Source organism: Adiantum capillus-veneris, chromosome 29, assembly GCF_014529385.1.
Source record: "Adiantum capillus-veneris isolate H3 chromosome 29, ASM1452938v2, whole genome shotgun sequence".
In the NCBI taxonomy this organism is placed as follows: domain Eukaryota; kingdom Viridiplantae; phylum Streptophyta; class Polypodiopsida; order Polypodiales; family Pteridaceae; genus Adiantum; species Adiantum capillus-veneris.
This window is the reverse complement of record NC_140959.1, coordinates 116,812,627-116,829,985: the sequence shown is the minus strand read 5'-3', so window position 1 is coordinate 116,829,985 and position 17,359 is coordinate 116,812,627. Positions and strand designations below refer to the sequence as shown.

At 43.0% G+C, this 17,359-nt stretch overlaps 1 protein-coding gene across 1 annotated transcript in view; it reads left to right on the top strand.

Moving 5' to 3' along the window:
• LOC147419820 (peptidyl-tRNA hydrolase, mitochondrial-like) overlaps positions 1–8,506 on the top strand; it is a 48,655-nt gene extending 40,149 nt beyond the window's left edge. The window contains exons 6-8 of the mRNA XM_086505302.1: positions 7,893–7,951; positions 8,059–8,135; positions 8,212–8,506. Coding sequence (XP_086361428.1) covers positions 7,893–7,951; positions 8,059–8,135; positions 8,212–8,352 — 277 coding nt within the window. The 3' untranslated portion in view covers positions 8,353–8,506. The remainder of the gene's footprint in view (positions 1–7,892; positions 7,952–8,058; positions 8,136–8,211) is intronic.
• Positions 8,507–17,359: the final 8,853 nt, after the last annotated feature.

Here is a 17,359-nt window from a genome sequence, read left to right as displayed (position 1 = left end):
TTTTTGCACATCAGATAACCTTTTACCTTTATTTGCCAAGTGTGAAAGCCAGATCCGTTGAATTTCTCGACTTTTGATGCCATATTTGAATTTGCAAATAATCTTGATGACAAAGACTATCGCCGAGCACTTGTGAGAATTCACGATCAATTGCATAAGCAAGAGTTGTGCTCGCTTTTAATTGGTTAAGCTATTGTTGAAATTTGTAGCCTTTTTAGATGCTAGTAAAACTAGCAAGTAGTTCAACCAAAGACTATGTCGGATTGCATGATAAATTGTCGACTTATAGTAGTATTGAAATGCCAAAAAATTGTCAACCTTCGTTGCCAAGATATGCCTTTAAAGTCACTCTTTACAACTTGCGCATGCTGCTGGCGGACAACATTTCAAAAAACACTAGCTTTGAGAGATGATATGGTAGCATTTGATGAACATTTTGAGAGGCGATAGCCTTGTTGATTCTTGCTTCTTTGTGTGCCTAGGAGCATTTTGGAACGCTTGACAAACCTTCTTGGTGACAACTCCACCACGCCTGGGCTCTACCTGCCTAGCCCACGCAACAATGTTTCAAAATGCCGTAGCCGACATCACGTGAGCTTTGATACCACGTGTAGGGTTTGTGAAGCTAGCGAGGATGGCGGCGTGGAGCCGTACAGGGTTAGTGCAGCCCAACAGAAAGAGATTATGAGTCAGTTCAACAAGCTTTTAGAGAAGGGGCTGATTCAGCCCAGTTCAGCCCCTTTTTGCTCGCCTGTACTCCTAGTGCAGAAGAAGGATGGTTCATGGCGCATGTGCATTGACTACCGCGCTTTGAATAAGAATATCATCAAAAACTGGTTCCCCATACAGAGGATAGATGACATCCTTGATTGGCTTGAGGGAGCGTCACTGTTACCAAGATAGACCTAAAGAGTGGGTACCACCAAATACGCATTAGGCCAACAAATCCTCCTGCCACGTTCAATAGAATGATGGACAAAATATTTAGATAAAATTGGATATCTTTGCACATAAAATTTCCTGCACTTCTTAACATGTTGGCACTCAAATTTAAGACATAACACTTGACGGCAATTTTCAATGAGTTACGCAAGAATAGGCTACTCATCAATGTGAAGAAGAGTAAATTCTTTTTGGAAGAGATTAACTTCCTTGGGTACATTGTTTCAAAGGATGGGGTATGCATGGATCGCGCCAAAGTGGAAGCAATGAGGTCATGGCTAGACTTGAAGTCCGTATATGACATCTGAAGCTTTTTAGGCTTATGTTCCTACTATAGGAGGTTCATCCAAAATTTTACTGAGATTGCTTCTCCACTCCATGCATTGCAAGGGAAAGGAGTTACTTTCAAGTGGACAATCATGGAAATTTTAGCCTTCAAACACTTGCAAGAAAAGCAGTCTTGAGATCCGGTAATCATTTTTTCAAACTTCCTCAAAAAAAGTCCTGGGATTGCTTAAAAAAAATCAATGCAAAATGAAGACACTTCCTAGCGTAAAAAATCTAAGGAGGGCTGTGCGAACACCTTGCGAACGTGTGGAGAGAAAAATTTGCCGAGGCGCGTGCCTGCTTGTGCCTAACACCCAAACGACGGAGCCAACGCACTTTCTTCCCTCTACTTTGGCCTTCCTTCAATCGCTCTCTCTCTTCGTTCTGCGAAGCAAAGCTTCCCTTCGAGCACCCTAGAGAAGCTGACAGAGATAAGTCCCCGCCCCCCCTCTCTGCGAAAAACAGTATGCTGACTTTAAGCATAAATCAGCAAATTAAAGAGTAAGATCCTGATTTTCATCGAAAATCCGATAAAAAGTCATCAAATCGTGTGTTTTACTTCGTAAAAATGGACGAATTTAGTCAAATTTTTGATTTTCAGCACTCCCACCAGTGAAATCACTGATTTTTTTTTATCAAAAATCAGCAAAAAGAACATTAATTTTCGCGTGCACACTAATCACGAGAAGAAAAATCAGTAACTTCAGCAATTAGTCATAAAAAAATACACAAAATTGAGGTTATCCGACTCTAACCGATCCATAGGTGTGCACATGGTCCTTCTTGTAGCCAAGCCGGCTCTGATGCCATGAAACGAACGCTCAAAGAGGATCTCCCAGCTACACGGACCGCCTATAGACATGCATTGGGCGAACTACCCGACCATAGCCACCATCCTGAAGCACCTCTTTGTTGGGGCCAACGTCCGAGGATGTGGGCGTGCACTTGTAAGACCGAGCGTCCCATACCACCCGGCCTCACCTCCTCGAGGTGACCTCGTGCAATCCTAGCGTCACGGGCTAACCACTGGCACTCTACCAGTGGGGGTCGATGGATACAAACAAGGCCTTGGCCTCCTTTAAAAAAAGTGGCCGACCACACTGGCTAGGTTCACACTATGTCCGTCCAGACATTGGTTGGACAGTGTCATAGGTAAGGTGGACAGGTACGTAACGTATTTAGTATATCCTGTACATAGTACTGAATGTATTGAGTTGTTAGGTACGTAAAATTCGTATGGTTTTTTTTTGAAAGCCAAAAACCTAAACAATCTGTACTTAATAGTATATTCTCAAGTATCACTCGAGAGTTCAGGGATGTTAGTTCAGTGCTCTACAAACCAACTTCCAAGACTTCCATAACTAGACATCTGAGGCTTTCACACGAATACCGACGAGGGATGACTCCCGACCATTGACCACTTGCTGGGCATCCAACATTCAAGAACAGAAAAAATGATAGAATCCATAAAAACAAAAAGTACATCTAATGATCCATAATAAACAAAGGTGGAACAAAGCACGAGTCCCGACTCAATAAAACAATAAACTAGTAAGCATGCTATGATGTTAGCAATCGCAAAGTACATACTACATGGCAATCAAGATACTCAAACATCCCTATCGGACTTTGAAGATGAGGAGGCCATGTCTCCTTCTGTCAAGACATTGCCCTCCTCATCAAACTCTGGCTCAACAATGGTGGGATCTCCCGAAGCACCTATCTCCAGCAGCTCAACTGGGTCATCCTCCTCCGCAGTCAGAATGAGACGCAGTGCCTCATTCGCTCGACCACGACTACGCACTGACAACTTGCCTCTGCGAATGCTCTCCCATCGTGCTCTCTCTAGATGTGCAACCTCTTGGCGAAGAGGGATAGCCAAGGCTTGTGCTCGTGATTTAGTGACCGGCCAATCCACGCTCTCACGCTCTCTATGAAGCTCTCAAGAATCTCCTCCTGCTCATCTCTGATCCGACAATCTATCTCCTGTGCACTAGGGTTAGGAACCATCTTCACTTGAGTCGGATCTACCTGCTCAAAAGTATAAGTAGCCAAGCATTAACTTTAAAATCGAGTCTCTCATAACCAAGACTCAAGTAGCAATGATCTATTATTAAGACTTACCTGCTTGGGTGATCCCAAAGCATGAAAACTACGCACGAGCTTCATGTTCGCTCGATAGTAGACCAACTTCTCCAATTGCATAGTGCTCAAGCGGTTTTGAATCTTCGTGTGTATAAGAGAGTAGGCGCTCCAATTGCGCTCACAAGCACCAACTGAGCAATCCTATAGACATTTACACAAGATAAAGGAATAAATGAAAACCACGAAAACACCCGAGCGTAGTACGCACTACTTGGTTCATGCGAGAAATTAGAATACCTGTGAGAGAATATATAGTGTAAGATTGCACAAATTTGGAAGACGGCTCTTCCATAATTTTGATCCAAGTGAGGGGAAGCTTGGTAGCTTCCTATCTCAAGGACACACTCCTCAAGAAAGACAGTCCCAGGTTGTTCATGTAGCTGCTCATCTCGTTGTCAAGGTCCAATTGCTCATCCTCACTGAACATCCTGTCTAGGTACTCTGGTCGCAAGTTGAGCAAACCGCTTGGTTGTTGAAGGCTTCTACTATGGTCAAGTCAAAGGAAAAGCTGATACATATAGCCTATTGGATCAAGCATCTCCAGTCACGATCTACTCACATCTTGTTAGGGCCATGCATTTCCCGATGGAGTCTATTGCAGGAGTGTCGGTCGGCTAGCCTCACCATATCAATGCTAGCAAAGCGAGAACCACAGACATAAAATGTCAATCCGTGGGACGTAGCTGACCCGACGAGTGCATGGAGGCTACAAGAGATAGTGTTAACTTCAATAGGAGAGCCATTGAGGTCAGATATGGTGGCTCGTCCTTGCTGAGTGATGTTGTGCAAGAGCTCATACACTCTTTTGTAAGCGACACCCCAGGGGTCCATGTCTATGTAGTCTTTAAGGCCAACCCTTTTCCAAAGTGGTCGGACTGCATGTTCTTTGATGAGGTCTTGGGCTTCCCTTGGTAGCATCCGTACTTCGACTTTGGTTCCATGAGCACTCTTGATTGATCTGCAAAAAGCTCTGGAGTCTTGTAGAGAGGATGGAGTATAGCAGCCATCCCGTGAATAGGACAACGCATAAACGCCCATCTACTCTCCGCAATACTGAGGATGTCATCCTGCCTGCAATTCACAAGACTTCACAATCAAGACTTAAAACAAATACAACATCCAACTTTCCAAGGATCAAGCGAGAATGCCGAACCAAAATACAGTAGCAATTTTCAAATGCATTGACTTACGGCTTTGATGTAAAAGAGGTACATGCTGCTATGTGCTGCCTCAGCTGCATGAATAGATGATACACAAGGCCAAGAGTCGACCCCTCCATGTCTGCCACACACAAGAGAACAATAGAGAGGTTGGAGAGCCACTGCCAAAGAGTGCACCGCTACTTAAAAGCTCTCATCGAGCACTTTCCTCTGTATGTACTTGGTAGGTTTAACCTGCGCATGGTGCATCAATTGCGACTTAGGGTCCACAATTGTCTGCAACAGTGGATCCCTTAACCTGTAAAGCGTGTGAAGTACTAGGTACATGTCACAAGACGGGCACCACGTGCCAATAGAAAAGAACAGATTGAACAGACTTCTAGCACTTCAATAACAACTGATCTGAAATAGAGAGAGACGACATGTGACATGGAGTGGCGGAATTCCACCCCAGAGAGTATTGGCCCCAAACCTTGGCGCCCCTTTCGGTATTTCTTTATATTGCATCAACACAGTACAAGCCGGTACTCTAGACTCTGCACCTTCTCCAGGAAGCATGCAAGAGAATGAGCCCTAACCTCATATTTAAAGGCCCTAGGGCCCAAAAGCAGTTTACATGAAAAGCCTTCAAACTCAAAAGCTTCTGGTCCAAAAAGCAATGCAAAAAGCTGCCAGCGTAATTTACGGAAATCCGTACAGCCTGCCACGTCATCATGCCAGTGCAATTTTCAAAAATGTGCCACGTCATTAGTTTTTGTGTGTGTGCGAGTCTTGCTTTATTTTAATCCTTTATGTCACTTGGGGCCCCATCGGACGGGGTCCCCATAAGTTGGTAGGACTTCTTCTGTTACTTGTTCTTCTTAGGGTTTAGGCCCCTCGGCCACATCTGTAAGTTGGCTCCATTCTTTAGGCTTTGACACGTCAGCAGTTCGTTACAGTACATGTATGCAAACCTAGTCTTCGGGGGACGCACCATGTCTAGTGTGCTGTGACTCCTTAATATGGCAAGTGCCTGATGTTTCTTGCGGAAGAAAGTAGTCATCTTTGACGCATCAGAAACAATAGGCTGTACCCAAGTCAACTTGCCAATATCCTCCATGAGCAAGTCGAGGCAATGTGCAGCACATGGAGTCCAAACTATGCGAGGGAACTCCGCCTCAACCATCTCCCCCGTGGCCTTATAGTTGGACGCATTGTCGTGACCACCTGCAAAACCAATGACCATTATACGACCAAAAAGCGTAAGAGATTCGACAAACTAAAAAGCTCAAGAGATTCGACTCTCGAGAATGATGGAAGGCCTGGACGACATTATCCTTCCCGACCTCCTTGATGGCCTGCTGAATGTGCCCAAAAATAAATTCTGCCGAAATACGCTCACCAGCCTTGCCCGCGTCCACAGCACGTAGGAAGTATGTACCAAGGCAAGAGGAAACAAGGATGTTGATAATGTGGCGTCTGCGAATATCACTCCACCCGTCAAAGATGACAGTACAACCAAACTGTTGCCACCCAGCTTTCAATGGGACCAATGCTCTGTCAATGATCTCTCATTGCTCATCTAACATTTTTGTGCGCATGTTTTGATACTCCAAGCCACTCGAGGAATCTGTGGTGCCGACTTGTGCAATGGCCCGGACCATTCGCTTCCATTGCTCTGTCTGCAAGACATTAAATGCAATGTTGCACTCTATGAGAGTGCGAGCAATCTTTGTCTCTGCAATCTTTTGCCGCTCTTTTACCCAAGACTGTGCATGGACGTGTGAAGGCAAACTAGACTGTGTATACTTGCGTGTCCCTTGATCTGTATCCTCATCTACATCCTGAGAACAATGAGCCCTTTTCCTGCTAAGGTCCCTTTCCTACTGTGTATGTGCATTTGGAAAATCTGCAAACAACGCATCCTTCAAGGCATCCTGCGTTGACTCATCTGCTTTTTTGCCCTTGGACGAGGGAAGACCCCCTCAACGGAAGGGCTCTAGAATCAAAGCATCCTTAATCTCTCGCCGAACAAGCTTGCATCCTGCGCATTGGCTAGTAGTGACGATGCCAGTAAGGTGCCTCTACACACGCGTCACCGTACTTGTCTTTTGCTTTCCACAATATTTGCAAGTCCAAGTGTGTTCCTGATCGTGCTTGCACTCTTGTATTTACCACCGCAATGACATTGGTGTGTGCGCTCCAGACTGGGTTGGATTTGCGAGGCATGGTGGACCTATACATTGGGCAATGGGAACACGCCATTGTGACAAAAATGCATATGCTATCGTGAGAGAATCACAAAGGAATGTGAAAGGGAGAGACAGAAGATTCGATTTCTTACCGGTAAACACGCGCGAAAAGGCTCTGCAGATGGACTTTGCAGGTTGTAGGTCACTGTTGTAGACAAACTCCAGAAAACTAAGGCGCTCGGACTACCACCAGATAGGCAAAAACAAATCAAATCATTGCGTAGGGGTTTTTTTTAAAAAAAGGCAAAAATTTCAGTACGGTACCGTTCCATACGGTACGGACGTATGTTACCGTACAGATCTGTACGTATGTACGGATCCTACCTTGGTCATAGGCAAGATCCCCTCTCCGGTAAGTGAGACATAACACACACACGCGCGCGCGCACGCACAGAGAGAGAGAGAGAGAGAGAGAGAGAGAGAGAGAGAGAGAGAGAGAGAGAGAGAGAGAGAGAGAGAGAGAGAGAGAGATGTGGGGTTTTCGGCCTCCTCTCGACGTGAGGGTGGCATGCTTTTGCTTCAACTCTCTGCTACTTTGTTCCCTCACTCCCCTCCTCCTAGCTTTTGTTGTATCACCCATCTTTTGTAACTTTGCATCACACGTAGCTTTTCCCTATGGTTTGTAATCATTGAATATCTCAGGGGTTTTTTCACTATCAGATCTGTTATGTGTGTATGCCTACAGGCTGATGTAATGCCTTCGGGCCTGTAATTTTGATTCCGTAATACAAAAGGGTACCAAGCCCCACTTTTTTACACACTCAGAGAGAGAGAGAGAGAGAGAGAGAGAGAGAGAGAGAGAGAGTGTCTTGGTCGAGGTGGATGCAGCATAGTCACAGGGGACGCCCATTTTGGGCTTCCCATCTCCACTTTTCTGTCCCCACTTGCCGTCCCGCCCTCTTTTTTACACTAAAAATCGCATTTGAGGCCCCGTCCCCTGTTCCCCGTCCCTGACGTGTCCCTTGTGACTTTGGGATGCAGTCCTTTTGGACATGCTTGAGACAGTTATGACTACAGGCTCTGTGAATTTGTTAGTGTGCTTAATAAATGCTCCTGATTTTGAACTTTTATGTAGATTGTGATTCAGGATGAGAAGTGTGATCCAACATCTAAAGGGCAGTAAAGACTTTCCACGACTCAAAATTGGTAAATTCTTCACTCCCTTGAAGAAATAAATTGGGTGCTTCATCTTTGATGATGCTGATGAACAAAGCCAAGTAAAGACGTATGGATCCATTGTCTCTTTGTTTTAGGAATTGGACGGCCCCCGGGAAAGATGGAGCCAGCCTCTTTTGTTTTGAGAAAGTTTGCGAAGGATGAAAGAGAAGAGGTTTTTCCCAAATTTTTTAACTTACCATAAGCTTGCTGTATGATAAATGTTAACAAGCCTTATCATTTAAATGCAGATGGATATAATGCTAGCTCGCGGTATAGATGTGGTCAGGGAAGTGATTCTCAAGGGTGCAGTGAAGGCATGCAGCACCTGCAATGAGCCTAAAAAGGGTCAAGTGAAGACAAGTGGAAAAGCTTCAGTCCAAACTTCCTAGTTCCAGTGCCATTGAAACAAATAGACTGCTAATTTCTCTCTGCAAAATTCTGTCAACTGTGGTAATCATTAGAGCTGGGTATTCTGTAGCAAATCTTGATAATTACTACACCTCTAAAGAAAGAGAAAATTTAATTGATTGAATTTGTGAGTTCTTTCATTATACCACAAATTTTCAGTGTGCGGGCGATCAAGTTTGCTCATAGGTGCATGAAGGAGTGATGATCCAACTCCTTACAGCTTTTTTCCAGGCGTTCATCTACCTCATGTGTATGATTTTGCTAGTAATAGAAGGGTGGTTTATACAAAGTGGTTTTGTTAGTAATAGAAGGGCTGTTTCATGGTGTGTATTAGTGAAAGCTTAGCAAACTGGTTGTTGTCAATGACAAAGCAAAGAAACAAAGTGGTTTTGTGGTAAGTTGTCGCATTTGATTTGGCCAAGTGGTGCTACATGCACATACCTACTGTTAGTCTATTAATGTGAATCAGATTTTCATGCTAGCATATTATTGCCTTGTCCACAATGCATAGCAACAAAACATGATACTCAAGGCACGTAACACGCACAAACTCAAGTGAATAGCATACAAAATAGTGAGCGGTGAATAAAATGAGATTCATAGCCAGACTTTTCTGACATTAAAGGGAATAGTTACTTCTTAAAAAGTGGGTTTACACTTTCCCTAAATACAAGTGTTAATGATTGGGTGCAAAAGATTGGAACTTTTGACGTAGACGATGCGAGAAATCAAGGGCCCCACCTTTGGTTCTCCGAGGTGTAAGCAACTAACACAAGCCTTCCTATCACATGCGGTAGACAATCTTTTGTTGAATCAAAGAGCCTAATTACTGCTTCAGCTTATCTTCATACAAGCAACTATGATAGGGTGCAAAAGATTGGGACTTTGATATAGCTTAGGTTTTTTTAACCAACAGATTCCTTCCTAGCACATGCGGTAGACTTGAACACAAGAGAGTTACAATTGAGGACACTCGAGATGAGCCACCGGATTGATGCAAGGGTCTAGAAAACGGAGTGAACCACCTCCCAAATCTTGTGGCATTGGAAGTCCAGTTCATTGAGAGCGCTGCTACCCCCTTAGAGTTGCATATCGTCTCGGTAAGCCCATTGGGACACCATTGAAGCTCAAGTGAGCTTGGATAGAAATGCGTACTGCTTGTCATCAACAATAACTTGGCACACTTTTGTGATTTGGTAGAGCCGATCAAAAGGGATCAACATCAGACTCACCCTTGGCTTGACATCCTCATCAAGCTATTCATTATAACATGCCCATTTTATCATAGCAAAAGGGGAGGCCTATTCTAGGGGTGTATCAAGTATAGGAATATGGTAGAATTGAAGAACAAAGGAATAATTTAAATTTTTAGCATCACAAAGTTGTTCCAAGAGGGCTCCATTGACTATTGTGATTGCTCTGTTGGGCATGTGGCTAAGAGCATCCAGCATAAGATTGTTTCTTGTGGGCCTATGAACATTGTTTCATGTGGATTGCCTGTGGATTTCGGTGAGCAAACAAATGTATTTGTTTGTGATTTTTGCACAAGTCAAAGGCAAGAATGTGCAAGTAGCTTGGGATGTGAAGATACTAGCTGGTCAATGGCTAGGTTGATTTTGCTTCGAGTTACAAATTACCCTAATTGTATGGTTTACTAATATGAAGAGTATAGCTCAAGCTTTTGTTGGAAAGTTCTAGTACTATGCAACAAGTGGGGCATTGTTTCATGTGGATTGCCTGTGGATTTTGGTGAGCAAACAAATATATTTGTTTGTGATTTTTGCACAAGTCAAAGGCAAGAGTGTGCAAGTAGCCTGGTCAATGGCTAGGTTGATTTTGCTTCGAGTTACAAATTACCCTAATTCTATGGTTTACTAATATGAAGAGTATAGCTCAAGCTTTTGTTGGAAAGTTCTAGTACTATGCAACAAGTGGGGAAATGTGTAACCATATGTTGCCATAAGCTCATCTTTGCATTTCACATGGCAAGGGATACCAATTTTGAGTCACATTTTAGTTGCGAGGGGGGAACATGCACATTTAGTTCCAAATGCACCACCTAGAGGTCCACTTGTAAGCCATTTTATATATCGTAGCTAGAGATCAAATGAATAGGGATTTTTACCAAATTGATATAGGGGATGCCCTAGTTATGGTTTGAGACCGACCCGAATCTACCATCAACATTAGAGAAACACTTACGCTCATTTGGACCATTATGGGCAAGTTCTATTTGTTGAAGGGGATACAATGGTTCAACCATTTGGATCGAATCTATGAGGCACCACCTATCTTGGTTCTAAACCTTGCAACCCAACATATTGTTCAAGTTTGAAGCCTTCAAAGAAGCTCACTGAAAAACGGGAATTAAACATAATACCCTCACTGAGATTTTGACATTTTAAGCAAGAAGAGAAGGAGACAGTGAGGCAATGCATTGAAAGAATGAAAACCTACATATCTAGATGCTTGGTGAATGAAATGCCCTTAGAGGAGCATATCATTTCTTATTCCCTGGAGGGACTCAAGGACAAGAAATTGCATTTACATCTCTCTGGAAGGCATACACATCTATTAGCCAATGTTTTATGGTGCTAAAAAATATGTGGATGATTGCAACTTGTTAGGAGCATCCATCGACACGGATTTGGACACTTCAAGCCTTACAAGTTGACATGAGATTTTGGAGACCTTGGAGGATATGAATATAAGTGTTGGAAATAGGGTTGCAGGGAAACACGCATAGCTTGGACAAGATGATGAAGCTCAAGGCACACAACAGAGAGTGTATTGCTTAGTGCACAAGAGAAAGATTAAGTTAACCCTAGAATGATAAGCATGGTATACAATGCACGGGGGGAAAACCTCCTAGTGAGGGGAAAAATGCCCCGGCGGTCTTAAGTGTGTTCACACATCACTACCACATCTATGGTAACAAATCCACTGTGGGAGTGATGTGGTGAACGAGAGCTAGCACGAAATGTATAGGGAGGTGCCATGCCTTGAGGAAATGATCAATCTACAAAGGGAAACAACTTTACGGAAAGCTTCGAACTTCTGATGAATGTCTTCTTGAACAAATCTGCAAGGTTTTCCTTTGTGCAGTCACATAAGCCAAGCTAATCTCTCCTGCTGAGAGTCGATGAAGTTGGTAGCGCACTATCCAACAACCAAATCAACCATAAGGTGTCTGAGCCATACATGTTCAACCGTAGCTGTGAAGATTGTCTTGCAATCAACTACACAACTGGAAGTGGCCACAGAAGTAGGTTGGTTCTTGCTCAACCATGATATACATGAACTGCCGAGCATGAAACAAAAACCACTTGTGGACACTCGCGTGTCATAACAACCAGCCCAATATGAGTTCAAAAAAACATGCAAATTCAAAAAACCACCCCTTGGGATAAAACAACCCAAGATGTAAAGTGCCACTCAAGTAGTGAATGATCCTAACCTTGAGTTATGCATAAATCTGTCGACCTATGAGACTGCAAACTGAATATCTGGCCTTGTATTGCATATATAAATAAGGCATCCAACAACAATTTAATAAAGGGTGACATCGACAAGATCACCAGCATCATGAAGACTTAATTTGAAACCTGTTTCCATTGGAGTAGTAATAGGTTTGAAGTCCTCAAGGCCAAACTTACATAGTAATGTCTCTATGTAGCTTGTTTGACACAAAGCAATACCTCCATCACGCTGCTTAAAATGTATGTCCAAGTAATGATGCAAAAGCCCCAAGTCTTTCATCTTGAAAGTAGCATTCAAATGAGCCTTGAATTCAACAATTGTTGGAATTAGGGTTGCAAAGAAACACACACAGCTTGGAGAAGACGAAGGAAGCTCAAGGCACACAACAAAGAGTGTATTACTTAGTGTGCAATGGAAAAGATAGATAGCCCTAGAGTGATGGGCGTATATACAATGCACGGGGAAAAAACCTCTTAAAGAGGAAAAAATGCCCCGGCGGTCGTAGTGTGTTCACACACATCACTACCACATGTATATGGTAACAAATCCTCCCTGGAGTGATGCGGTGAACAAGAGCTGGCACATGAGTAAAGGGAAGTGCCATGCCTTGAGGACATGATCAGTCCACAAAGGGGAGTAAGCCCAAAGCTTTGCGGAAAGCTTCGAGCTTCTCATGAGACAATGCCTTTGTGAAAAGATATGCAAGGTTGTCCTGTGTTGGAACATAAGCCAAGCTGATCTCTCATGCTGAGAGCCTCTCCCTGACATAGTGGTAATGCACCTCAATGTGCTTTGTGTGAGTATGAAAAATTGGGTTCCTCGCAACAACCAATGCGCTCTCACTGTCAGTGTAGATAGTGTTGGCAGTGTCCTATCCAACACCCAAATCAACCATAAGGCGTATGAGCCATACACACTCAACCATAGCTGTGAAGAATGCCCTGTACTCAGCCTCACAACTAGAAGTGGCCACAGTAGGTTGCTTCTTGCTCAACCATGATATACATGAACTACCAAGCATGAAACAAAAACCACTTGTGGACACTCGCGTGTTAAAACAACCAGCCAATCTGAGTCCGAAAAAGCATGTAAGTCTAGCGGCAATGATCCCCCCTTGGGATAAAACAAACCAAGATGTAAAGTGCCACTAAGGTAGCGGAAAATCCTCTTGACAGCCTGCCAATGCTTAAATCCTAAGCTATGCATAAATCTGCTAAATCTGCTGACCTGTGAGACTGCAAATTGAATATCCGCCCTCGTGTTACATGCATAAATGAGGCAGCCAACAACAGTTTGGTAAAGAATGACATTAGCAGGATCACCAGCATCATGTAGACTTAACTTCAAACCTGTTTCCATGGAAGTGGCAATAGGTTTGCAATCCTCAAGTCCAAACTTACATAGCAATGTTTCTATGTAACTTTTCTGACATAAGGCAATGCCGCCATCACACTACTTAAACTGTATGCCCAAGTAATGATGCACCAGCCCCAAATCTTTCATCTTGAAAGTAGCATTTAAATCAGCCTTGAATTCAACAATATGTCTCTCATTTGGTCTAGTGATCAGCAAATCATCAACATAAAGAACCACAATGAGAAGTACATCACCCTCATGCTGTACATACAATGTGCTTTCTGTTGGACTGTTACGAAAGCCTTGTTTGACCAAATGAGTGTTAGCCTTCTCATACCAAGCACGAGGAGATTGTTTCAATCCATACAAAGCCTTCTTACATCTACACACTTTGTCCTCTTGTCCTTTCTTGACAAAACTGCCAGGCTGAGTTACATAAACTTCCTCAAATATGTCACCATTCAAGAAAGTAGTAACAATGTCTGATTGATGTACATCCGAACCAAAATGAGCTGTCAATGCACATAGAAAATTCACTGTGGTCATACAACAAGTGGGAGCAAAAGTCTCTTCATAATCTATCCTTTTTGCTGTGCATAACCCTTTGCAACAAGTCGAGCCTTATGGCGATCGATCTTACCATCCGGCTTGCATTTCAACTTGTAAACCCACTTCGTACCAATGGCCTTTTTGCCAGGAGGCAAATCACATAAAGTCCATGTGTCATTTTCTATAAGTGCATCATATTTCGATTGCATGCTAGCCATCCAATTTTTGAATTCTGTGCTTCATCAAAAGACAGAGGTTCTTCAACATCATGTAAGCTAGACACAGCCAAAGCATAACAATTTGATGCATAAGATGCATGGCTAGAGCCTCAACGAGTACGACTAGAAAAAAGTGCATCCAATTTACTGTCACACAATGTATGCACCAGCCATTTTGGCACACCTCTAGCCTGCTCATTCTCAGCCACTTCTCATCAAATACATCATGTATATCTGCATCAGTAATAGGCTGATCTGTAACATTTTCGAAAACCCCCATAGGCTGTACATTTGCCTCATTGGAATTTACATTCGAACATCCACCACTAAAAAGAGGCAACAAAGTGTCATTTATGAGCTTACATTACTGTCTCTAGTACACAACAGCAAGGGCTGAACAGAATCTTCCACAAACACTACATTTCGTGAAACCAAATACACTTTGTTTACGGATGATACAACGTGTAACCTTTTCTTTCAACACCATAATCAACAAAAAAACATTTGATAGCCTTATCATCCAATTTTTTGCGCTGTGTTTGTGGCACCAAAGCATATGCCAAACAACCAAAAACACGCATGTGCTCAATAGAAGGCTTTCTATCATCCCATGCTTCATATGGAGTAATAGACTACAAAGCTTTCGTAGGACACCTGTTAAGTACATAAGTGGCACACATGATGGCCTCAAGCCAAAAAGAATGCGGCAAAGCTTGACTTTTGACCATACATCGTGCCGTTTCCATAAGTGACCTGTTTCTCCTCTCAGCTACACCATTTTGCTGAGGCGTATAAGGCACTGTACATTGGTGTTTTATCCCACACTAGCTAGAAATGATGAGACATATACTCCCCCCCTCGATCGGAATGGAGGGTGCCCATAGTACATTTCGAGACATTTTCAGCCATAGCCAGAAATTGTTTGAAGCACATAAAAACTTCGGACTTCGCTTTAAGCGGAAATACCCATGCATGCCTAGAGTGATCATCAATGAAATTCACGAAGTATAGGTAATTTCCCAAGGACGGAGTTTGCATGGGTCCACAGACATCACTATACACAAGATGCAACCTGCATGTGGCCCTAACTGAACCATCCTTTGGAAACTTAGAACGCTGCATTTTACTCAAAATACAGCATTCACAAACGTGTTTGACAGGTGCTTCAAGAAGTGGCAAAGAAGCAACCATATCAAATTTTTGTAAACGCAGCAAATTGGGAAAATTCAGATGCCCAAAATGTGCTTGCCACAGTTTTGCATCTGAAACAGCCCTTGAATCTGCAACTACATTTGCAAAATTTTCTCCACACTTGTAATTCAAAGAGAGCTTATACAGCCCACGACACAAAAGACCAGATGCAACAATTTCATCACCAAACTGAGATCATGAACTGTACATTTGTCATCCACAAATTTGACTACAAGTCCAAGTCTAGCAAGTGCAGATACAAACAAAAGATTCTTCTTGATCTCAGGTGCATAAAGTGCATCAACAAGTGTGATAGAACTGCCATTTGCAGCAGTAAGTATAATCTTTCCAACTCCCTGAACATGATAAGAGGCATTGTTGGCACAAGTGACTGAATTCCCATGAGGAACAGACTCAAGAGAGGTGAACAATTCACGATGTGAGGTAATGTGCTTTGTAGCACCACTATCGAAATACCACACATGTGAATCTGCAGCAACTGACATGCATGGATCATAAACAATAAGATTGTAAGTGGACTCTCCACTAAAAGCCCATTCTGCATCAACATCAGCATCACAGTCTCCTTTCACAGAAGACTCAACAATGGTTGCATTTGTAGTAGAACCAGCATTTGCAGTGAAACCACCCTCTTTCTTCTTAGCCTCTTTGGCCTTCAACTTAGGACACTGCTTGATCAAAGTGATCATTAGCTTTACAATAATGGCAACGCATCTTCTTTTTTCCATTACCACCAAAATTTCAAGACGAATTGTTGCCAGCAGAAGCATTAGGAATATAATTTTTTCCATTCGCAACAGAACCATAAGAAGTGACTGCCCACTCTCTTTTTGAAAAGCAATAAAAGCTTGTTCAAGTGCACGCTACCTAGTCCTGTTTTTTCTGGAAAGTAACTTGCAACAGCACTGTGCATAATGCATCAAACTTGACAATTTCACGATTTCCTTGGGTCGTAAGTCTCCAAGTACTAGCAAAAGTCTGGTAAGAATCTGGTAAGGCATCAAGAACAGTCTGCACAAGGGAATTGTCTGAAATGACTTCACCTACAGAAATAAGTTGCTCATTGATATCCTTGACACTAGCAAGGAAAGTGTCCATATCATCTTCCTCATGCATAATCTTCGAATCCAGCTCTTTATGCAGCAAAGCAATTTTAGCCTCATTGCGGCTTGCATAAAGACCTGCTAGAATATCCTAAGTGTTTTTTTAGATTTCACTGAACGAATGTGAGGAGTAATGGTGCGTTCACAGACAACGCAATCAACGCATGAGCTTGCACATCCTTTACATTCCAACGAGCTTGTTCTGTCGTAGGCAAAACAACTCTAATAGCAGCAATCCTTGTAGGAAGATTTGCAACATCCTCAACATCGCCTTCAGCCTCAAAACTAGGGCGTACATCAATGCCCTGCACAATATTCCAGACGCCCTTTGACACAAGTACATGTTGCATCATATAAGCCCGCATAGGGTAATTGTCCCCATCCAACCTATCCTTAGCAGCAAACATCTTGAACACGTGTGTTATTGTCAGTCATGGTAAATGTTGTACTTGATGTGAAAAGTGTCCGAAATAGAGGAGAAACAAAGCGGGAACAACACGTGCTATATAGCACAAACCGTAGAAGACTGTAAGGCCCTTGTTATGCAGAAAACGGCATTGACAGAAATTATGTTCAAAATGACAAAATTGCTTGTGCAAACCTGCTTGTAGTGGAAACGGAGGCCGAAATTAGCCCGAATAAAAAATCTGAGCAGACTGAGCTCTACGAGCCCATCCAAAATATTTGTCGACCTGCGAACGTTCGTTAAACCTCATTGAAATTGGAGAAAGTGAGCAGGCGTGTGCTGGAGCTGCTGGCGACTAAGCCCGGGAGGACGACACCTGCTCTGATATCAATTGTTGGAATTAGGGTTGCAAAGAAACGCACACAGCTTGGAGAAGACAAAGGAAGCTCAAGGCACACAACAGAGAGTGTATTACTTAGTGTGCAATGGAAAAGATAGATAGCCCTAGAGTGATGGGCGTATATACAATGCACGGGAAAAAAACCTTTTAAAGAGGGAAAAAATGCCTCGGCGGTCCTAGTGTATTCGCACACATCACTACCACATGTATATGGTAACAACAATGTGTGTCTTATTTGGAGTAGAGTGTTAACTTTCTCATACC